The following is a 24,582-nucleotide window of genomic DNA, read 5'->3' as shown; positions in this document are numbered from 1 at the left end:
CTGTGATACATAAATGAACACAGATGTCATGTCATAATGGACCTCTGGAAGAAAAAAGTAAAATACAGTGAATATGTAGGACATGGGCACTTTAAGACTCAACAGAAAAGATTTGATATGGTGGGAGAAAAGCACATTTGACTTGCATACATAAAGACTTGCATGCCTTCATATGTACATTAAGCAAATCCTCTCTGATCTTTAGGATTAGTGCGAACTCCTTTCCTTTTAAATACATTTGGACAGGACAGTTTTATAGTACGCTGAGTCATAAGTGAAAACAAGGGTAATTTGAGCTTCTTTGACTTCTTTGAACAAAACAGTACAACTGAGGTCAGTATTCTTCTGCTTTAAGGTTACTGAAGAACAGTTAAAGATAAGAAATGACACAAAGCGTTCTAGAGCAATGCATTCCAGTTGTATTTCCAAATTGTACATAAACACTTTATATAAATGTAGTAATCACAAATCCTCAAGAATACGACACGCAATAAGTACCAAGAGAACACAGCAATATAAACTCACACTCGCACCACCAGGCATGCAGACACATTCCCAGAACGCTGCACATGTAAACATATCAGTCCAAAACTTTAGAAATCAACTAGCATGAATTTCATAGCATGTCTGTAAAACCCATAAAAATAACAGTAGCAAATGGAGATTCAAAACTGCAAGATTCAAAGCCCTGGAAAACATTGTAAGGTCAGGCTAAAAATGCTGTAAACATTGCTTCATGCTACAAAAACAAATGGTCAGTCTTGTTTTTACAGGAGGACCAGTATATATAAAGTATCTCAGATTTAGGATCAAATTCTGCTCCAGTTCTGAATTGACTTCAGTCCTATAGCTAAGGGTAAACACCCCTGATCAAATTACATGTTCTCTTGATTTTCTAAGTGAAAATACATTGACACATCCTCTACAGAGAACAATCTGAAATCTTTCTTTAACATTTCTATTTATTTGTTGAGTTTAACATATTGGGGGAAAAGAAACCATAACGTATGGCAGGTGCCAAAACTTTTGCACAGGTCACATTTAATGATTTTTCTCAATATGTTAAATTCAGCAAATAAACAGTAACTGTGCATCACAATATGTAGAGGCATGTATGCTGTATGGGATGTGTACATATTTGCATACAGTTTGACCAGGGGGGCCCAAACATTTGCGTACAACCATAAACTTGTTTCATCATGAAATGTGTTCTTTCGTAGATGCTGTTGTGAGGTTGGATGAGCGTAACAGAATGCGAAAAATACCATTCAACCTAGATCACATAACTTGGTTTGTCCAAATACATTTTTTCATAGTGTTATTCATGTCAAACATTCACTTTATTGTACTGTCTTCCTAACTGTATTCATATGAAGGAATAGATTTGGTGCCATGTAAGCTTATCACAACAGTTGCTAGGAAAGAATGCATTTGTGGGCGGAGCATGAAGAGGTAAATCACAAAAGACAGGTCCTAGCCCATCTGAGATACATTATCACCTAATAATCTGGACCTCCCAGTGTTACATTCTATAGCCAAAACCCAGCTCACACTGGTCAGTCCCTCCTATTTTTTAATGGCTGTGCTGTATGGTGCAAGGTATGGGTGAATTTGCGGCAGGCACAGTGCATGTTTCCACACAGCCTGTTTAATGTACTACATGCCTCTTTTCAGCTCTGGCCAGAAGCAGAGGTCACTGAAGCGTTTGAACAGCAAAATACATTTTCTACAGCGATCAGTCAGGACAATGCTACATGGGGATCTATGAGGATTCAAATTCACTCCGATGTTACAAAATGTGTATAAAACGTGCAGCAATGAGAGAGAGAGAAAGAGAGAGTCAGAGGGGTGGTCTATCGGGTGAAAAGGCAACTGGTAGTCCAGCCGTCAATCTCTCCTACTAAAAACACAAGCAGGAGGCATTCAGGTAATGCAGAATTTGTGCAGCTTTGCTGATCCTTAAATTATTATTTCCATAAAATCCCCATGTGATGTATAAACAGTTGTTTCCTCCTGGTCCTGGAACACCCCTGTCCTGTATATTGTAGTGTTTTCCCTTCTCTAACACACATGATCCAACTAATCTGCTAATTAACAAGCCCTTCCTGAGTGGAGTGGATGTGTGAGTGGGAAAACACTAAAATGTGCCAGATGGAAATATTCCAGGAGGCTGGTATACACTCTGGTATACGCTTTTAAAAATAAAGGTGCCTGGTTCTTGGTTATGTTACCTGGATGGTGCCGGATCTATCTATCTATCTATCTATCTACACCGATCAGGCATAACATTCTGACCACCTCCTTGTTTCTACGCTCATTGTCCATTTTATCAGCTCCACTTACTATATAGATGTACTTTGTAGTTCTACAATTACAGACTGTAGTCCATCTGTTTCTCTGCATACTTTGTTAGCCCCCTTTTACCCTGTTCTTCAGTGGTCAGGACCCACATGGACCCTCACAGAGCAGGTACTATTTGGGTGGTGGATCTTTCTCAGCACTGCAGTAACACTGATGTGGTGGTGGTGTGTTAGTGTGTGTTGTGCTGGTCTGAGTGGATCAGACACAGCAGTGCTGCTGGAGTCCTGTGGGCAGCGTCCTGTGACCACTGATGAAGGACTAGAGGATGACCAACACAAACTGTGCAGCAGCAGATGAGCTATCGTCTCTGACTTTACATCTACAAGGTGGACTGACAAGGTAGGAATGTCTAATAGAGTGGACAGTGAGTGGACACAGTGTTTAAAAACTCCAGCAGCACTGCTGTGTCTGATCCACTCGTACCAGCACAACACACACTAACACACCACCACCACGTCAGTGTTACTGCAGTGCTGAGAATGATCCATCACCCAAATAGTACCTGCTCTGTGAGGGTTCATGGGGGTCCTGACCACTGAAGAACAGGGTAAAAGGGGGCTAACAAAGTATGTAGCGAAACAGATGGACTATAGTCTGTAATTGTAGAACTACAAAGTGCACCTAGGTAGTAAGTGGAGCTGATGAAATGGACAATGAGCGTAGAAACAAGGAGGTGGTCTTTTTCAGTCTTTTCAGTGATGTTTTGTTGATTTTCTTAGTTAAAATAAGAAATACGTTAACACATCCTCTAAAGAGACCAAACTTAATTAAGGCATTTTCCTTCTCTGTAGAAGATGTGTACTTATCTTCACTAACAAAATCAACAAAACGTGCAATCTGACACGTGAACCGTTGTGAACCTTCATGACAACAGAGCTCCGATTAGCCAGCCTGATTTTTAACGCATTTAGTAACTGATTTTTTTACATACAATGCAGAAACTACATCTGGCTGTGATTCAAAATGTCACAGAACAGTCTGACAGTTTCAGACTTGATGTGAGAAATGCCATTAAATTGTGCATGTTTATTTTTAAAACGTGATGAGTGTTTTTTCGATCGTAAAACTGTGAATAGGCCTTGACTCTATTGCAGACAGAGCATGATCCATTTCACCCAAAAGCCTGTTACCACCAATGAAAGATTTGGCTAAATCAGTCACTAACCCAGGAATGTTACACTCTCCTGTCCGTCAGAGACGTCTGTATGTGAAACGGCAGCTGTGACGGTAAAAGTATGAAGGCTGGATGAGTAGGAGTGTTTATTGGAGGGGCCAGAACGTTTGGACGATGTGATGCAGCAAATCTTAACAGCCAGTAGAGTCATGCTTTCTGTAAAAGGGAAATACTCAAAAAAAAAAAAAAAAAAACAACAAAAAAAAACTAACATTTCACTATTTCGCGAGTGGTAGATATAATGACGACTACTGTGAATTGATGCAGTTTTGTTTACTATGTGTCCTTCATAAACATGCTGAGAGATTGAAAGACAGGGTAAAAATCTGACGGTAGTTTCAGGCATCCTTCTTTATCACCCTGTCTCTTCATTCATTGTGCGCGTGTTGCAGTGATTGCGTCAGGTTTCGTGAATCTCCTGCCTACACAGACTGTGAGTGGAGCTTGGGTGAAAAAAGGACTTGCGAAGTGAGGTTCTGTTAATTGTTGTCATGGGCGTCACTTTATGTCGAACATTGTTGGGGACAAGGACAAGATAGATCAGAAAGTATGAAATGTGTGAACAGGGTCACAATGACAATTTTACACTGTATTTCCTTTTAAGGAGCTGTGCTGAGCGCAAGTTTGGCAATGACACACAAAGGACAGAGTGTTTTTTCTCCGTGATTAAACAGGACACAGAACCTGTCCTTCATTACGGGTGATGCTTTTTAGAAAAAGTTGAAATAATGAAACTATTTTAGCCTCAAGTCATGGTCAGGGATCTACCTTCCTGTTCAAAAAATAACCAACTTGCAGCAAAAGCTATTCACAATTAATTTCATTATTGTATTTACGTGCATGTCAGAGATGGATTTAAACAAAACATACCTGGAAACACAAGGTGAAGCAGTCGTTTTACTCACACTCAAACCAACCGTACCTGATATTACAGTGGCTAGGTCACTTTATCAGCTCATGTTAATTCATTAGACTTCGTTACAAGTCATTAATATGTCTCAGGACAATAATTGAAATAAATTGAACACTTAAACTAGAAGTAGCTACTAATACACTGAAGTAGCACTCATGCAACCACATAAACTCACCTTAACCATTATTTAATATTAACAATTTATGCCAAGGAAAGGAATTTAAACTGTGGCTCAATATGGCTGGCTAAGGTACTGACCATTCGCATTAATAATTCCACAGCGAGCGCAGAACAGAGCCAATATCGGGGATGAAGGACAGCTTTTAAAACTTGACACATCCCGACTGTCCCCCCGTGTGAAATAATGCTTATGTTCACAAACATATTTCATGACATAAAATGTTGCTAATACTACACAGATGCTTATTTTAGAAAAATAGAGGTTAAATGGTAACATATATTGTGCTAATAAGCTAATAATTAGCTAATTTTTAGACATTACTGTTAGCTGCCAAGTATCAAGCTACCAAGCTAGCTAACATTATGCATATGATAGCCAGTGCAGTAGCTAGCTAACCTGGTAACCTTCCTTTATATTTGGCTTTAGGTTTGGTTTTAAGTTATTAAAGAACCTTCTGAACCTGGAGAACTTTATGGTTTTGGTTGCTGGAACAACTTTAAAGAACCTTTTAAGAGGAGTTCTACAAATGCTGTAAAGAACCATTAAGAGCTATTTTAAGAGTCCAAAAATGGTTGTTTATGGCAGAAACAAATTTAAATTCTTTAAAGAACGACCTATTGAAAGGTTCTTTAGTGAACTAAGAGTGGTTCTTCTGTGGCTTTACTCTAAAGAACGCTTTTGGTCACACTTGGCACCTTTATTTTTAAGAGCATATTGTGCACAAAGTCTGAATCACTCAAATCCCCCCCTCACTGTTATCTGTAATCTCCAGCATCTCCGTTCCATAAAGCATTAAGAGACCCCACTTCAGGCATATCAGCCATCTCAATGCCCACCACATATAAGTCTACTATTCAGCCAGTCCCTGTCACTCTATCCTCACTCCTGGCAGGTGCTCTGAGGGAGTTCGTTGGTCAGAACATGCCACCGCTCCACCTTCTGCCCCTTGTTCCTCAGGCAGTCCATCCAATGGCGTAGGGCGTCTCCTTGAGAGTGACAGCTCAGGCACACTCCACCTGTGATACAAAGGTCTTTTCAATAGAGTGAACAGGTGCATTTTGCATCCATGAGCCTGAGTGGTCATGCGAGAACTCAAGGCTGTAACTGCTTTTAAAGTCAAGGTCAAAAATTTATTTTTCCCCTTGCTCCAAATGTAGCCAATCAGATAATGTAGTCAATCATGTTTGGTGTCCTAAGTTTTGCATTGGGGCTACAAGGCTAATGTAGTTTGGCACTGTGCAAAATGCATGCCTAAGTCATCTCACATTTGCCTAAAACCATTTTGAGCTGTTAAGTAATCCCAAGTAAGCTTGCTTATGTGATTTGTGACACTGCATGATATACTGACACAAACAGACAAAAGTGCAGGCTGAATCAGGGCTCAATTTTTTTTTCACAAGTACTCAAATATTCGGTGAAGTGTTCGAGGTGCCAGTGATCGAATACTGAAATCATCATTTGAGTACTAGGAGTTTTAACACAGAAAGATACTGAATATAGACAAACCATCTAATGAATTGTGTTAGCCAGATCTAGAAACAGTGGAAGCATATTTATCTGAGAAACTAGCATGTTGCACATCATCCACTGCAGAGAAAAGACCTTGTGTAAGAGACGAGTCTTCATCAGCATCCAGTGTTGTACCAGTTCGCTGTAGTTTTGGCTCTGAAGAGGCAGCCTCTGTTACTCATCCAAGACAAAAACTACCTATTAAAACTACTATTTCCCTTGCCATTTTTTGAGTAATTAAACTTTTTCAAATGTATTTTTCTGCTTGCTTCTTTTTTTTTTGTGCTACTGATTTTTTGGCCTCTTAACACCAGAGCTACTGCCTATAAGAGTAAAACTCAAGCTCCAGCCCTACCCTGACCTTAAACTTGTTTTTTTTTTCTCCATAGTTAGCCGGATATCCATTTATTAACTACATTTTCTGAGGATATTTGCATATCAAAATTATTAGGAATGGACATCACTACAGAAAATGATCAATAAATATAGATTTTTTTCATCATTCATGACCATGGGTATTATACTGTAACATAATCAGTATATCTATGGCAGTTTCCATTTGGCCAGGGAATGACAGATCTAAAGCCTTTTCAATCCAAGTTTTACAGATAGAAAATGCATATCAATTGTGAAAATGTATCCATTAACACTAATGTCATCTTTTGCAGCAGAACCCATGGTTGCTGCTGTAGTTTGTTTGTTCAATTTGATGTTCCGAGCTCAAGCATGCCTTAAGCTTCATCACACACACACAGAGCTTCTGAGTGAGCCAGTGGAACTCCCTGTGCTGTTATTACTTATTTTTTTATGTCTGTGTGTTGGAGTTGCACTGGCTAAAAGAAATTGGTAACTTTGCTCGATCCAATTGTCCTCTGTGTCTTCTTTCCACATACTCCGTTTTTAAAAAAGGGCATCAGACTTGATGTGAAGGTTTCAGGGTAATCTGTAAAAATTGACTGAAATGTGAAAAGACCCCACAATGCACTCATGTCACGGTGCACGTAGCAACTCAATTCTATGCATGTACACACAGATGCTCAGGCATGTGCACAGATAGATGGCGAGGTGGGGTTTGAGCCCCTGCACCTTTTACCGTCAGACTGTATGAGTTCTTTTGGTAGGTGTGATTAATAACTGTATCTATTTCCTCTGCCATTCTTCAAGGTCAGTTAGAGCGAGATGATGGTCAGTCTCGGCCCAGGAACACAGCTCATGGATTGGCTTTGTTTTTATGAGATCCGTTGCTCTTGGGCGCCCCCTCCAGTCCCACTACCTCTGGAGATTGCTCCAGTTGCTGCGACCTATCACGCATCACCACAGCACTGAAAATCCCATGATAAACACCGATAATGTCTTTAAGAAAGCATTACATTCTATAATGTGGTTGTTTTAAACAGCAACCAAACATAATGTTGGAAAAAACAGGGTGTTAAAAACTTTCTATGCCATGTTTTCATTATGACTCTGTGGAGCTCTTAAATGAAGTTAAAACTGAATACTTCAAGATGATTAAATAATATAGTGACAACATTTTTGCACAGTGGCAACTGATATTCAAATCCCTGCTTAGATAATAACATTAGTGCTTCCAGTTGCCTTTTGAAAAATTCTTAACAGTATATTTGTTTTTATCTGAAACATAATTGCACTGTCTCTCTTGATAAGAGTGATCGCAATATACACTAAAATAGATTGGATTTAATTCTTGTTCATGGTGTGCTTTTTTCCCTTTTGCCTCTACCCCACAAAAAATGTCTGTGCATAGTCCTGACAGCACTCATCCACACAAAACCGAAGAACAAAGGAAAACTTCTGCAAATTCATTTCATCGCTGTTATCGTTAATAAATTATAAAACAATAAATTATAAAAAAAAAAAAATCAATATTTACCAGGAAATAATTGAATTACGTAAGTATTTAATTTCCTTTTTAAAAAACAAGGCAATTTTGTTGATTTGACATAATTTACTAAAATTGGTTAAACTTGATCTCCTATCACATTTCATACACAACTCAAAATTAATTTATTTATTAGTGTTTATTTAACTTATGCTGATCAACCTAGAGTTTGTTTGAAAGTGGTCACTATAGTGCCCAATCAGTTTAGAAGAAAACTTCGTAACAAACTCTTACCAATTAATCAATATATAGAACATATGAAGGGAAGATGAGGACTAGAACCCAAGCTGTGGTACGTTTACCTCCAAGGGTACGTTGAATGGCTCTGGGGGTACATCAGAAATTCTGACATTAATCTTTATTTAATTAAATTAATCAGCCGGCCGTACAGTTACACAGATACATCCCTGATATGGGCCACACAATCAGCACAGGGCAAACTCGAGCTAACTGTCGTTAAGGCTTGTATGATGCTTGTTAGTCCTGTACTTGTGTTTCACTTTCACAGATGTGGTTAAGTTTGTGATTTTAGTGAGTTATTAGTTTGTAGCTGCAGCGATCAGTGCTTAGCCATTAGTATTTTGTTTACATGTTTACATGTTAAATTCAGAGCGGAGGATGTTACTGTGACATATGTGATCTGAAACATGTATTTGCCCTCATATTGATGCTGCAGCATTTATGATTACAAATCAAAAAAATGTTCTGTGATCTGCCTCCCTATGTTCCCTGAGCTCTGACAGGAACTCCAAGCTCACTTACACCTTAAATACAGTAATACAGTAGCATCCATAATTTTGTTTATTTAGTAAGTATTATTCATTTTAAGGTAAACGTTAACTAAACCGTCTTAAGGCTTTATTGTGTACATTAAATGAGTTTTAAAGGTACACTGCATTCACTTTTTTCAGGGGAAAAGGACATATTTGTACCTTTACATAAGCTAATATTTCAAAATAGAAAAATAAATTAAATGTCTGTGTATATATCTGGAATATGAATATGTTTGTATGAGGAGCAAGTAGTGAGTGGGGGTATGCACCAGGTGGTTTAAAGTGTAAAATTTAAAAGTTTGGGAATAACTGGACTGGGACAAAAGATAACACAGAGATGATAAGTGAAAAAGGAGAAGGCCACTCCCAGTATGCAATTATATTAAGCTAGGACCCACAACGTCATCACCTGTGTCTCTCCAGCTACTAATGGCAACAAACTAACCTAAATTTCAATATGTTGAACTCAGAAACGCCATTTGAGTACATGAAATAATCAAACATGTTCCCGAGACTCAATATAAACTTTTCTAACAGACACTATTAACAAATTTAGAAAAGCTTCAATAAAATATTCGCTCAGAGTTTTGTTGGAGCAGTGACATGGCAGTCGCTGTATGTGAGGGAGAGGAATGCGAGTAGCTGACGTATTTGTATCGCTAACTGATTGGTACTTTGGCAGATCTGACATGCCAATCTTAGTCCCAAATCGAACTGAAATAAATGGCAAAAAAAAAGTGATTGAAAAAAATCTCATAACAGAAAAGACCAACAGCATTCTTTCTCACGTAGTAAAACTACACAGAACTGTAAATAATAGTGACAGGAAAATCAAATCAAAATTAAATTTTTTATGTGCAGTGTATAACATACAGTGTCAAAAACCACAAAAGCAAGCCTAAGCAAGACTAAAGCTACCAAAAATATCTTTTCTGACTGACCACATTTGATCTGCTTTACTGCTGAGTTTCTCATTACATGTGAATGTTGTTATCTGCAGTAATGGAAGCAAACTGGCTAGTGATAAATGCAGCATCAATCAGTTCAGAGTCAACAATCATGGTCAATATCCAACACAGTGGCATGTTCAAGAGATCAATATTATATGGACCAATTTTTTTTATTCTTTTTGTTCTCACCGATGAAATCATTGGAGCGACCCAGGTCGTAGTCCCATACTGTCACCTCCAGTGTCTTACTGACCAGTTCTGAGAGGGAAATCTCATAAAAGAACTCCTGTGAATGGAACGAAATTGAGAATGAGACAAATGACACACTTGGAATTCTGTGGCGATGCGCTGTGGAATCATCATTTCCCATGAGTCCTGTTCAAAGTGCAATGCGGTGTGATGGTGTCACTGAGTGCGCTATGTGCTCTTGAGCAGATAGCAACTGGGGCCTATAGAACCGGTTCCACATTGCCCAGTGGAGTAATTGCACCAGTAGCCCATGCTGCTGGGGGACTAGTGAGGGAATGAAAACGAGGCACTCATCCTGACTGATGATACTCAGCGCCCACATGCACACGCCAGAGACAGGAGGAGCGAGGGAAAGAGAGAGATTGGAGGTGGGGTGTGGATGGAAAGATTGGACCAGACATCTCATTAACACTTACTGTGGCTGTCAGCCTTATAGAGGTTATGAGATACATAACGCATGCATACACAAATACGCACAATCACTTATGCATGCACACCGACGAACATTTTGTAGTGGGTATATCTTACAATTGGTCGCTTCATCAAAGGGTCCGTACCTCATTGAATTCTGGGTTAAGGGTCTTTTTAATCACGGCCGTTTTATGTTTCGATTTCTTCTGCACGTCTGGCTTCAGATATCTGGAATGGTGGGGCATAAAGTGGGGGAGGGATGGAAAAAAAAGGACATAGAAAGGTGGGAGGCGCGCACACACACAAACAACTGGAACAGAGGCATTGTGCCACCTCTCATGCATCGATTGAAACTCGCCGCTATTTGCTTTTCTGCATCCCACTGGCTTCCATAAAATTTTCATTTGCTTTATGTACTGCTGTTAACTCTCACTCCCTGCCCCCCCACCCTCCCCAACGCACACACTCCCTCTCACGATCAAAGCCAAAATTCTTACTGTGTAGTTTGAGAGAGAGAGAGAGAGAGAGAGAGAGAGAGAGAGAGAGAGAGAGAGAGAGAAAGAGAGAATACGACATGGACATGTGTGTGGGTGGGGGCCCTGTCGATTCTCTTGCCATTTTGCCTGAGGAAGGAATATTTATTTTAACACGCGATGTGGGTGAGAAGTAAAGCTATGTGAAATATGTAAAGTGAAAACCTGTGGGGGATGGGGCCGAGCTGTTTACATTCAGCTTCAGCATAAATATTCGTCCATCTTATTCCCATCATCTCTTTCTGTCTGTCGTTTCTTCCCCAAAAGATCATTTATCATCTTCCCCTCTTTTCCAGCCCCTTGCTTATACTCTTTTGACAACTTTTAATCCTGCATGGTTCAAGTACCCAAACCCAAGATGTTTTCTTGCTGTCCTGATGTTCGACGACTTAAAAAAATGCAATAAGGATTAAATCATCCACCCACACCAAAGCTGCGCCTACACCACACAGCTTCAGAGAGAAAAGTCACGCCCGCTCACGTTTTGACGTAGGGGTCAGAGAAGCCGTTGACGTCCATGGCGGCCAGGTGGGCGCATCGCTGCACTCCGACCCACAGGCCCCCCCGACGGCCATCTCCCTCTCCCTCTTCGGGCGGGGGCAGAAACTGCAACGAGAGCAGCAGGCGACCCCTCTCCTCCAAACTGTGCAACTGCTCATTCTCCCACTGCAGAGATGGAAGAAAAGACAAAGAGAAATGGTGGGGTGGACAATATGCACAGAGGAGATATTGGAGAGTTAACACAAGATGAACCTAAGATACACTCTTATTATTCAGTTTTATATATTAATATGTATTGAAGAGCTCAGTGACTTTCAATGTGGCACTGTGATAGGATGCCAGCTTTGCCACAAATCAGTTTGTGAAATTTCTGCACTACTAGATCTGCCCCAGTTAACTGTAAGTGCTATTTTTGTGAAATGGAAGCATCTAGAAGCAACAACAGCTCAGCCACAAAGCAGTAGACCACCCAAACTCAGAGCGGGGCTGCTGAGTGCTGAAGCACGTAGCATGTAAAAATAACCTATCTTCTATTGCATCACTTAATACAGAGCTCCAAACTGGCTCAGGAAGCGACATCAGCACAGGTTTTAGGCTCAACCACTTAGTTCCAGTGAAGGATTATGTTAACGCTACAGTATACCAAGACATTTTAGACAATTATATGCTTCCATATTAATTGTGGCAATAGTTTAAGGAAGGTCCTTTTTCCTGTTCCAGCATGGCTGTGCTTCTGTGCATAAAGTGCTGTCCATAAAGACATGGTTTGACGAGTTTGGTGTAGAGGAACTCCAGTGGCCTGCACAGAGCCCTGACCTCAACACCATTAATGGGGGATGAATTGGAATGTTGATTGCAAACCAGGCCTTCTTGCGCAACATCAATCTGACCTTACAAATGCTCTAAATGTGTACAATTCTCACAAACACTCCAAAGTCTTGTGAAAGCCTTTCCAGAAGAGTGGAGGTTATAACTGATATAGTGGGAGCAACTCCAGGTGTCCACATACTTTTGGCCATATGGTGTATATGGTAAAGGTGTTTAAAAAAGGTCATTTAAAAATGCAACAACATGTTTGAAAAAGTCCACCTGAGTGTTCAGGAAGTCAAAAGCAGACTTCTTTTATCACCAGTGGAATAATTATGAGTTGACCCTGAGGCCAAATTTCCTTAGTCATTCATCAACATGGGGAAGGTTAGAGAACACACAAATATAATGTTACAAGTGTGCTCATAAATTAGGCAATGGCCTTAAAAATGCAACATGCCTAAAAAAAATCCCATTTTTACTGATTGGACAATTAAAATATTTAAAACAACCAAAGCTGTAGTGCACCTGCCTGGAAAAATGTACATGTTTATTTGACCCCCTCACACATTGAAAAAAAAAGGCAAAACAATCTATGGATCACAGACGGACATTTGCAGAGGATGGTGGCATTTTGGGATCACAAAGTCTACAAAACTACAATTAGATGCCACCTTCATGCTGAAATTTTTTTGGAAAACATGCCAACCACAAATGTAAGAGCCTGGAGTTCGCAAAACACCACTGGAATTTTAACTAGAGCAAAATTTTATTATTTCTAAGAAATGTTCTTAGAATTTCCATCTTCTAAGCAACAATTAAGGTGGGTTTGGTGTTAAAAGTAATTTTATACCTACAAAATGCACCTGTATGGCAGGTGTAGCTGATTCAATTTTTGGAATAACCATGATCATAAACTCTTGCAAGTGTCTGATTTTTTTTCAAATCACCACAAGAACATCAAGATGATAAGACACGGTGAAGGCGAGAGAGCGCCAGCTCAATTAATCAAGAGCATCAATACTGACAGAGCAGGTGCCCAAGAATAATTAACTAAAAAAAATCCTGACCCAGCAAGGACTCCCGCAGAGCAAACTAATAGATTAAATTAAATGTAATTTAATTAATGTTGTTCCCACAACAGCTTAAACCTATTTGCAAGTGACTTTTCCAGCAAACTGTTTATTTCCTTTTACACAGTAAGGCCTTTAACATTATCTTCAGAGAGGCTATTGCTCATATTGCTGCTTTTTTTCCTTCCTTTTAATCATGCAGATGATCTCTGATGAAAAGCAACAATCAAATCTACACTGCTGGTCAAAAGTTTGGGGATATTTTTCTTTTTATTGTGAATAATGTTTGATTTGCACAATTAATTAGCTTGATGTTCATCAAATTGTCTTCCTTGGTATGAACAGTATGTTTTATCTAAATAATGATTTGATATATTCTTTTTTTCAGAATACTGTTAAATGTGCATTATGAGCTCTTGCTTCATCTGAAAGATTTAACTGGTGATGGTCACATGGGTTTCAGCCTTATTCCCAACAGAGTGATGTTTTTTTCTAGTAAACAATGCAGATGTACAGCTTTCTATTTAATATGTTAAATGATTGTACATTAATTAAACACATTTTTAAAAACACAGTGTCACAAAACATTTTATGAGTGGTGTATATACTAATTATTAGTAAAGCAGAATTAGACATGGCTGCATACTATCACCAACTTGTATGCTGAACATATAATAGAGAAGCAAGACTGAAGGAAGATGAGCAAAGATTGCTGGAAGATACATCAATACCCTTCGATATGCACTCATAATGAAAAGTTCTAAGGAAAGTTAAAGAACAGAGTGAAAAGATGGGTCTTCAGCTCAATATGAAGGTTATGACAAAGGGAAAAGTTGCTAACTTTACTATTGACTGTGAAGATGTAGAAGAACAGCTTTGTCTGTTTGGATCAATTATTAACAACAAAGGATCCAGGAGTCAAGAAATACGACACAGATTGGCTCTCAGCAGACCGAGGATAAAAGGGCTTAGAAAGATCTTCAGATATAATGGTGTGTCTTTGCAAACAAAGATCAGAACTGTCCAGGCTATGGCCTTTTCTGAGGTTCTTTATGGATGTGCAAGCTGGACAATAACAAAGCAGAACAGGAAAAAATGTTGATGCCTTTTAACTTTGGTGTTGGTGAATACTTTTGAGACTACCTTGGATAGAAAAAAAAAAAAACAAATGGATCCTTGATCAAATCAGTCATCACTTCTTACTCGAAGCCCAGAAACTGAAGCTGTCCTACTTTGGAAATATTATAAGAAGAACAAATTGATTGGTAACAATAGTTATGCTCGGAACGGTTGCAGGTAAAAGAGGATGACAAGCAACAAATATTCAACCAGAGATATCATGAACAAGCTATTAAGAAGCCTAAAGACCCAAACAGACAACAGCTATCCATACAAAACACTATCCATATGGTTGCCATGAGTTAGAACTGACTTGACGGTCCACAAAATAATAACAGGAAGATATTTTGCAGTATGGTCTTCAGTGCAGTGGAGAAGTTGGGCTGTTCGGGAAGCCATGAGAAAATCGCTAATGAGATCCTAACTCAGAACCCCAATATCTGACCAGAGAAACTGATAATGGAACACTCTTAAAATGTCATACCAGAGTATAAAGGACCTGCCAGCACTTTTTCAAAAGGGTGCTGTAGGATCTACACTCTTAAGTAAAAGGTTCCTAAATGGATCTTGGCTCTGTGGTTCCTGGAAATAAATTTAATTAGTATAAAATATTTACAATGTGAGTTTTTTTTAAACATTCAAAAGGTTCTTTGTACTCTTACATCTCATTTACTAAAAGTGTTCTTTTAAGTTGCACTATGTACGTTTTTTTTTTGGTTAAAATTGAAAGAAGTAGCATCTTAATACGTCTTTCCATATGACCATCACATGCACAGGATCAAAAATAAGGTTAATGTTTAGGTCTTAAATGCAAAATCAACATTATACTGATGAAGATATGATGATAATAGTAGATAATTCACTTACAGGCTTTGATCAAGTTCTTTTTGAACACTCAAAATGAATCATCAGATTCATCCACTGGGGAAAGGAGTCTGGAGCACTGCCAATGTTACAAAATGTTCTTCCGCATGTGGCGTGCAATTACAAATTTTTCCACAAGGAGCTCTTTACATGCCCCAAATTTACATAGTGTAGCTTTAAAGAATTATCCATTAAAAGTGTTTGCTAGGAAACCAAACATGATATTTCTATGGCATCACTCCAAAAAGCCTTTTTGGCACTTTTATTTTTTAGATTGCATAATGAACCGAAGAAGTTGGCGCACAGAGTCACTGGTTGGCTGTTTTCTTCATGTAATTCTTTTATTAATAGGTTTCATGAAAAATGAGCTTATTTTTGATTTGCTTCAATTTCCCCCTCATCACCTGCTTCAGTTCACTGAGCATGACTGCCGTCTGTTTCATGAACTACAAAAAGGGGGACACGTTTTGATAAATGCAGCAGGGGACCAACATAAAAGCTGTATACTTATGTCTTTTGTGTTTTGTGAGTTGTCAAAGGTAAATGTTACAGACCCTGGAACACAGTTAAGCTGGGCTTACACCACACAATTCACAGCTCCATTTTAACTCTGATTTTCCACTTCTGACAAATTCGTACAATCTGAAGTAATTTTCCAGGTCAAGGGGCTTAAAGGAAAGTGACTGACTGCGTGGATGATCTGGTAGAGTGAGAGGAGACACGAGTCAATCTTTAGCCCTCTGATCGAGCTCTGAAGTGATCTGAGGCCTTCTGATATTTTCAAACATTTGATTTTTACAACTTAAAAAGCCCTGTAGTGTGAAATGGTCAGTGATGTAGCTTTGTTTGTATTGCGTAATAACGGGGGAGATCTGGGATTCTGAGTGCTTTTCACGTGTGTTGTACCCCTGTTTTGCCTTATTGTCTAGTGTGCACATCCTCAAAACAAAATAACAGTAGATTCTGTAAAAGACAGACATTCAGTTTGCAATGCTCTCGGTTTTTGAAATCATCTAGGATTTTAAAAGTCATATAGTGTCTGCCCAGTTTTAGGCACTGTTTTTCACTTAAATTGTTTTTTAGTTTTTTTTTAATTAATATTGTCCCACTTTTGTGAAACTCACAATACTAGAAAATGACATTTTCTATAAACAATTTGCCATAGTCATCATGCCATGAAACTTCTCATCACATTGGTTTATCAGTCTACTCAGGCTTTAGTTAGAATCTCAGTGTTTGTTAAGAAGCTGTTGGCTAAGCTACGCTTTATGGCCCATTTAACAAGCGTTTTTGCTGCACAAATTTTAAAACAGTTCATAAACAATCAATGATGGTGTTTTTTAAAGACTGTATGCTTTTTATTTAATGAGTAAGTATTGTAAAAGTATTCTGCTAACAAATTATAACAAAAGTACCTGTATTCTGAATACTGCCTTTTCAAAATGTACTGTGGACTGAAAAGAGATACTTCTGTTTTGTGAATACATATTCCTAAAACCTGTATTCCATTATATCCCAACACTGCAAACTGAATGAACCGATGCAGTACATTCCATGTCCCAAACCCTTACAGAGGATTGCAGCTCTCTTTCCCACACCACAAGAATTTTGTGAGCTATCCATGACACAAAGCTATTAGGATCAGATGCTAAGCCTTTCTGTACTAACAACCTCACGGTTTGGATTTGCTGGAAAGAAAGGGGATATCCTGAAGTCGCCGAGGTTTAACCAATGCCTCTTCACTTCTCCTGGGAGAAAAGAGTTCACCTTACAGCCAGCATCTGCAAGTTCCCAAAGAAAAACAAAATCTTGTGCCAACCTGCCTAACTCCCTTAATAAAGATAGGCAGAAATGAGGATGCACGACACTGCTAATAAATTTAGACAAGGGCAGAAGAACATTAACACTGAAATCTAATTTTAAATGAATAAATTCAAAGGATTCTCAAAGGGGGCCACAGAGAAAAGAACATAAAATTCTGGAGAAATATTCAGCTTAATAATTGATATTCAGCCATGCATACGTTAGATGACCGACTCCCAAGATTTGACAAGAGAGCCTTAAAAATGTGATAAAAATTTGCTTTGCATAGTAAACTATGACCTAATCCTAATACCCATGAATGAAAAACCTTCCCTGCTGGACGTGGTACGAATGTTAAATGTAATGTTATTGAACAGCATTAACCAAGGGCATTAGGTTAGATTTATTCCAATTCCCCATGTGGATAGATAATTGACCATATTCAGAGAATAATGTTAGCAAAATTAGGAATAGAATTAAATGTCAGAGAGAAAAAGAAGGATATCTTTGGATTTTCTGGTCAGCTTAGTGGTTTATGTATATTCTGCAGTATGCATGAGGTAACTGTGGAAAGCACGCTAGGTGGATTAGATCTAATGGCAAAGCTTGAACTGAGAGTTACATACAATCATGTAACTATAGTTTATAAATGCAGTTCTGTGCAAAAGTCAAACTACCCTTCATTTATTTCATTTCCCGTCAAAACTGCTATTAAACACAAGTTATTCATTTTTCTGCGACAGCAGAAAATGTGTATTTGATAGAAAATTACACTGAAGCCTCAACAACTAAAATAATAGCATTTCTTCAGTATTTAGTGTGCCATTTGTCCAAAGTTCAGTCTTAGAAGTTGGTTGCATTTTTTCCTTCTGTTTCATAAATCACTTCAAGAATTGTATAAGCATTATATAAGCAAAGAGGTGGGTCACAACCAGGCATCTCTCATCTAAATTCAACATGGCTGTGCAGAATGTCATTTCAGTATGCACCACTTGTCAGACCACAAAAGCCAATGACCACTCTGGTTGCTGATGCTGCCAACAAAGAACAAGAAAAACAGCCAAAACTGGACCATTCAGGAGTGAAAGAAAGTTGTCTTATCAGACAAATCCAGGATTCCTTTGGATCATACTGATGGAAGGATTAGACACTGGCATTAGCTATGACTGAACTATCCTGTTTGGTAACAACAGTAAAGCCTGGTGGTGGTAGTGTGAGATAATAGCATATAGCCTTTCATACCCACTGAAAAATGTCTGAATAATACACCATGTCACAAGATAGGTTACTGAATGGTTCCATGAATGCAACTGTGGCCTGCATAGTCTCTGGATCTCGACCCTACTGAGTGTCTTTGGGATATGGTGAAGAGGGCTGTTCACAGCAAGGCTGTGCAGCTGTGAAATTTGTGACTACGCAATGCTTCCAGCATCTTGAATAATCCATGCCCAGGAGAATTTATGCTGTTCTGAAAGCCAAAGGAGGTACAACTAAGATAGAATAGGTGTACAGAATAAGCTGCCAGCTCACTGCCAACATGTAGTACACCCTTCAAAAAAGAGTTGTTTAGAATGATACCATCCATCCATCCATCCATCATCTAAACCGCTTATCCTTCTGGGTTGCGGTGTAGAATGATACCATAGAAGAAAACTTTTGGTTCCCCAAAGAACTTTCCAATGAATCAGTGCTGTAAACAACATAAGAAGCATGAAGAACCCTTCTAAAATTAAAGAACTTAAGCATAATGTAAATATTCTGTGCCAATTCAAGGTTTTTCTTAGAACTGCCAGTTCAAGCCAAGAACAATTTAGAAAATTTTATTTTAAATGGTATGTATGACAAAAATCAACCATCATCATTTAAAAAGACTTTCGAGCTTTTGTTGCCAGCACATTGCAAAAATTATATCTTGGCAAGAAAAATATCTTAAATCTTAAGTCAATACATTTTCATTATGATGTGTTGCAAGAATTATTATTAGATTATTCCACTTATTTATAGATTTCTTCATTTGTTTTAAGTAAAGAAACAAAGTAAAGAAACTGTCTTATTAAGGATATTTTTGCTTATTTCAAGACATAATGTGAATCACTTTGCATATTTCAAGAAACAATGCTTGAAACAAGTAAAATCATGTGTTTCAAAGAATGAGACTAGATTCTTTCAGTAAAAATTGTCTAGAAATAAGTTAAATGTCTTATAATGTTCTTATAACAATCGTGAAAGGAGAAATATTAATTTATGGACAAGATTTAAGATGATTTTACTTGCCAAGATATGCATTTTTGTAGAGCAGACAGCATTTTAGGTATATGTGTCTTTAATTCCATCATTATGCTTCACCTGATCCAGAAAAAAAAAACACACGTAAGCGTTTCCTAATCAGTTTGTGCAGTCCTCCTCACCATGGAAATTTCCATTTAGCCTGGCAATAACTAACTTCATCAGTGTTCACCCCCTCCACTGTACTCAATCATTCTTCTGTCCAGCTTAATTGGACCGGATGGCATATTGATTTGAACGTGGCCATGACCTTGGGTCAGAGTCTTAAAAACAGCAGACCTCTGCAACCTGTTATTTGGAACACTATGGTGGTTTTACACAAACACACAGACACACAGGCACTCACACACATCATTAGGGCTCACCCAGGCCCTCTTTAAATGCACATTAATTACGGGTGAGAATGCTCAAGTGTGACTCCAAACGTTTGAGAGCAATTATTTATATGAAATATTCAGAAACCCATCTGTACACAGAGTTAAAAACATCCATTTTAATCTTAATTAGCCCCATGTCTGAGAGAGAGACATCCAGCAAGGGATGAGGGATCTACGATGGTGGGTGGGGGGGGGTGTTCTTCTTAGGCTCATTCAACACTGTCATTTTGCTTTGAAATGGCTTCAGCACTACATGTTTTTGAAGAAGCACAGCGGTACCACTGTTCAACTGAAACCTTTCTGAGGAGAGTTAAAGGCGAAGGATGACACTGTTTTATCCTGCGACTGTCTTTCTCACAATGTTCCTGTCGTGTCATCCCTGCCGCTTTCTTTCTTCTCACATCTGTCATTCTCTCTGTGTGCACAGAGAGACAGACAGAGAGAGAGAGAGAGAGAGAGAGAGAGAGAGAGAGAGAGAGAGAGAGGGAGAGAGGGAGAGAGAAAAAGGGAGAGGATCAATGGATAAAACTAACACCCCTCTCATTCTCACTCTTTTTCTCTCTCTCTCTTCCTCTCACACACTCACTGTCCCTTACTCTCATTGACCTGTTGCATCTCATTATTCCTCCCTTTGAGTCATTTTGTCAAATAGGGACTCGTTAGTTCTAATTATAGGTGGCAGGTCTAAACACACAACCTACTCAATATTGACTTCATCCATCTGTCACTCGCTCCGTCAGTCGCTGTCCTGCACTGCAAAATCCCTATTTAAGACCCTTTGTGTATTTGCGGCAGGCACTGTATGTGTGTCTGCATGATTATGTGTGTGTGTGTACCAGGTTTATGCCCTGTTATGGGGACCGAAACCTGTTTAAACACTCATGTTGTGGGGGCTTTTGTGGGGACCAGCTTGTAAACCATCAAATTTTAAGATGAAGACATGTTTTAAGGTTAGGTTAAGGGTTAGGGTTAGGCTAGTAGTATATATGGTTAACATTTGGGAAAGTCTCCAGGAAATGAATGGAAGTCTATGTAATGTCCCCACAATTCACAGAAACAGGGATATATGTTTGTTTTGGTATGCTTTCAGGACAAAAATGTCCTGACTTGTTAAAATCCAGAGAAAAACTGGGCTAAGCCACAATATCAGGATCAGCAGAACCTACCAACACAAGCTATGCAATGTGTTTTTTGTGGGTTAAAAACAGGACCTGGCTGCCTATCATTTACACTGCTTCTCCTGTTCAGTTGTCCCTTTCATAGGTGGAGTATTCTTCTCCTGGATCTCAGTCTTCTTTAGCTTGCTTTTATCAAAGTGGGAGATCTCACTCATGCCAGGTTGTCTGCCTTTGTACAGGAGGCTAAGCTTAACGCTGGAACAGAACATGGTCTAAAACCAAACTCTCTCAGCTGAAAGTGCTGAAAACCAGCATTAAATGCTCGCACGTTTCCAGTACATCCTATTAGCCAAAGTTGCAATGTAAATAACACTAGATACACTATAATGAGTATTTCAGAGAACAGAGAGTGTGTGAATAGTTATCTGATACCAAACATGATCAGTTCACTAAGTGATGTTGAGTAGAGCACAGTGCAAAATTAACTTGTTGTCTATCAATACTTTTCTGCAACACCTCTTGTACTTCATAGCTGCACTTTGTACTATCTACTACCCACGGCAGTATGGGGAATCTTGTCCCGTGAGTCCTTTAGATGGCTGCAGTAGTCAATTTGTGTTTCCTTCTAGGCTTGAGACGACGGACGATTGTATATATAGCATCTCACAATTGTATCATCAATCATTAATATTTTTTTAACTATTATGACTGGCTATCAAGTTAAGCAATTTTAAAAAAAGTAATTGGATGTAAGTAAATAGGTGCATAACAGTAATTAAATCTGTCTGGCAATAAGTTTTCTTTTAACCAATTTTCTTTTAATGTGTAATGTTGGTTCATGTCCCAAATCTAGACATCTCTACTCTTGTGTTATTGTATTGCTATCCGGTGTTGACCAGATGATGGGTTCCCCTTTTGAATCTTGGCTCTTGTCAAGGTTTCTTCCTCTTCATGCTCTTAAGGAGTTTTTCATTGCCTTGCCATTGCCATAGGCAACACTCATGGGGGCTTGGACCCAGAATTTTCTATAAAGCTGCTTTGTGGAAATGCTTGCGCTATATAAATAAACTTTGACTTGACTTGACATCTCATAGTTCTTAAGTATGAGAACATATAACCTTCGAGAAGCTAACCTGCTGAAAAAAGATCCTATTCTACTATTTGATGTTTTTTAAACTTTGACGATGGAATATTCAAGAATTCTGATTCATCCTAGGACTGAAAGATTTGGCAAACATGTCTAATTACAATTTTTCTGCCTAATATTGCAAGTGCATTTAAATAATTATTTTCTATAAATTAACGTTCAAGTCTGCTTTTTTTCTTGGAATATCCAGAATATCTACTTTTTCTAGCTTGAGCCTTGAACCCTGAATATAGTGTGCCAGACTGCCAGTAAGTTGTGGCTGTGATGTCACAACACATGGAGGTTTGGTTGTATCTGATTGGTCTAACATATCTACAGGCAGCACACAAGCTCTGTGTTAAATTTCTCCACTTAAAACTTAAGACAATGGTTTTAATGATGTAAGCTATGATAAAAAAAAAAAAATGACAGATCAGCCAAAATAAAAACAATAAACTGTCTGATTCCTAATTTGGGTAATTCATTTAGAACATGTCATTTTAAGTCTTGACAAAGTTTAAAAACAAACGTGGGTGTATGTGCATGGTGTGTGTGTGGGTGTGTGTTGGAAGTGGACTATGCCAGAACTGTCTGGTGAGCAGCGTGAGACTTCATTAATGTTACCGAGTGGAGACAGACACAAATAGCAAGCAGACTAATGAGAGACAGGGAGTCAGCCAACACCTACCATATAAACAAAGAACAAATCACACGCATAGAGTCAAGTGCCAGAACGGTAGTCCCCAGCAGCCTGAAGCTGCATTTGAAAAAGAAACCAGCTTTAATACACTGCATTCAATATCATAATGCCTTCAGAGCACATCCAATAATCCAATTTTAACCACTGCAACAGTTCATCTGGCAGTGTGTACTTACACAGAGTGTCAATCTTTTAACAGACTTACAGTTTGATAATTAAGCTCTATCCCACAGAGTGTCATTGGCTTACTGCCATTTTTGAGCTGTACTATAGCATCGATACAACATATCACGTACATTGCTAAATGTCTCATTAAATGTCTCGTGACTCATTAAGTGTGTCAAGATCATTTTGACTTTTTGCTGCTGAATTCAGCCGCGATTGACTAATGACCCCCGATTCCCTAATGATAATGAGGAGGTGTAACGAGCAGGTAAACAGGTGTTGAGGACTCACACACACACACATACAGAGAGCGAGAGATCTTTCATATTCAGATTTATGTGATTAGCAGGCAGATGGCACAGGATCAGTCATCAGTCTCCATCATATTCAGTGTGGGTGCCAAAAACCAAATCAAGAGTTTTAAATAAACAATGTTGCTGCTCAGCCATAAACCTTTCCAGTGGACGCGAAATGCGAAGCAACCTAGGTCTCTCAGCACAGTATTTTACATATAATAACATATAAGCATAAACACCTTCAAAACATGTTCAATAATCTACTTTAAACCATTTAAACAGTTTGTCTGAAAGTGTGTAATTATCACTGGGGAACCCTCAAAGCTTTCTAAGCCTTCAGAGAAAAACTAGTGGTTCTGATAACTAAAAATTACATCTGTAAGTTTTAGCTCATTTAGTTTGTAGAATCATCATGCTTATTGTATTTAAACTTGTAGTAATGCTCTTATTTCATTGGTTACATTTTAGTTGGAAACCCAAGGGTTAACTTTTATTTGGAAACCCAAGGGTTAAGTGCAAAGTTTTGGGCGGGAACACCCAACAGAAAACACATGCAACGTCTTTCTAAGCTTCTAATGTTCATGTGCACCAGCGTTAGGTTATCGCTAACATACTACTAGAAATCCCATAAGGGCACTAGCATCAGCATTTTTCTTGTTTTTTTTGGGCCAAGTTTTGACATTCATGGCCTGAACTGAAGGCCTAACCTAAAAGTCATGGTTCACCACTGGTAATTACACCTATAGTAAACTATATGGCAGACTTACAGGCTTTTCACAATTAAGCTATAGCCCACAGTGAAGTTGCCACCCCAACTGTGTTTGCATTGATTTGTGTTATAAGAGTACTTGTTTGTGCTGGTACTGTGTTTATTCTCAAAAATAGTTTTGAGAATAATATGAATTGCATTGTATCATTTATTTTTCTGTGAGTTTACATAAAATTTTCACATAATTATTGGACCAGTTTGCTTGCTTACATATGCCATACAAGCTTAGGTGGCTACCGTGGCTAGCTACATGAATCAACAGGCATTTCAAATATTTTTCATATTTTAATACTAGAAATGATGTCAATGAGAGAAGGTGGGAGCTGTGGGGGACACTGTGATTTTAATGTTTTTACCCAGTGTCAGAGTTAGACTCCTTTATACACCGTTGGTGACACAGCAACCGGAGCCTTCGCTGGAGTGCTTAAAAAAAACACCACTTGCCATGTTTTTCTCACTGTGTTGCATTGTCAGACCATAAACACCACACTTAAACCTCAGATTTTAAGTGTGCATGGTAGATTTTTGAGTGTGCTTGTGAATATACTATATACTTAAAAACTAGTTAGAATTAATACATAATGATTACATTTTATTTCCTGTAGTTTAATAGATGCAATAGAA

General features: G+C 38.5%; 1 protein-coding gene across 1 annotated transcript in view; it reads right to left on the bottom strand.

Annotated features, from left to right (window-relative positions):
* Window positions 1-5,475: 5,475 nt before the first annotated feature.
* doc2a (double C2-like domains, alpha) overlaps window positions 5,476-24,582 on the bottom strand; it is a 44,862-nt gene continuing 25,755 nt past the window's right edge. Inside the window, exons 7-10 of the mRNA XM_036590515.1 lie at window positions 11,436-11,620; window positions 10,568-10,649; window positions 9,951-10,047; window positions 5,476-5,645 (exon numbers count right to left, since the gene is read on the bottom strand). Coding sequence (XP_036446408.1) covers window positions 5,509-5,645; window positions 9,951-10,047; window positions 10,568-10,649; window positions 11,436-11,620 — 501 coding nt within the window. The 3' untranslated portion in view covers window positions 5,476-5,508. The remainder of the gene's footprint in view (window positions 5,646-9,950; window positions 10,048-10,567; window positions 10,650-11,435; window positions 11,621-24,582) is intronic.

The sequence above is a fragment of the Colossoma macropomum genome, unplaced genomic scaffold (genome assembly GCF_904425465.1).
Source record: "Colossoma macropomum unplaced genomic scaffold, Colossoma_macropomum, whole genome shotgun sequence".
Classification (NCBI taxonomy): domain Eukaryota; kingdom Metazoa; phylum Chordata; class Actinopteri; order Characiformes; family Serrasalmidae; genus Colossoma; species Colossoma macropomum.
The sequence above is the reverse complement of the archived record's forward strand: the minus strand, read 5'-3'. Positions and strand labels throughout refer to the sequence as shown.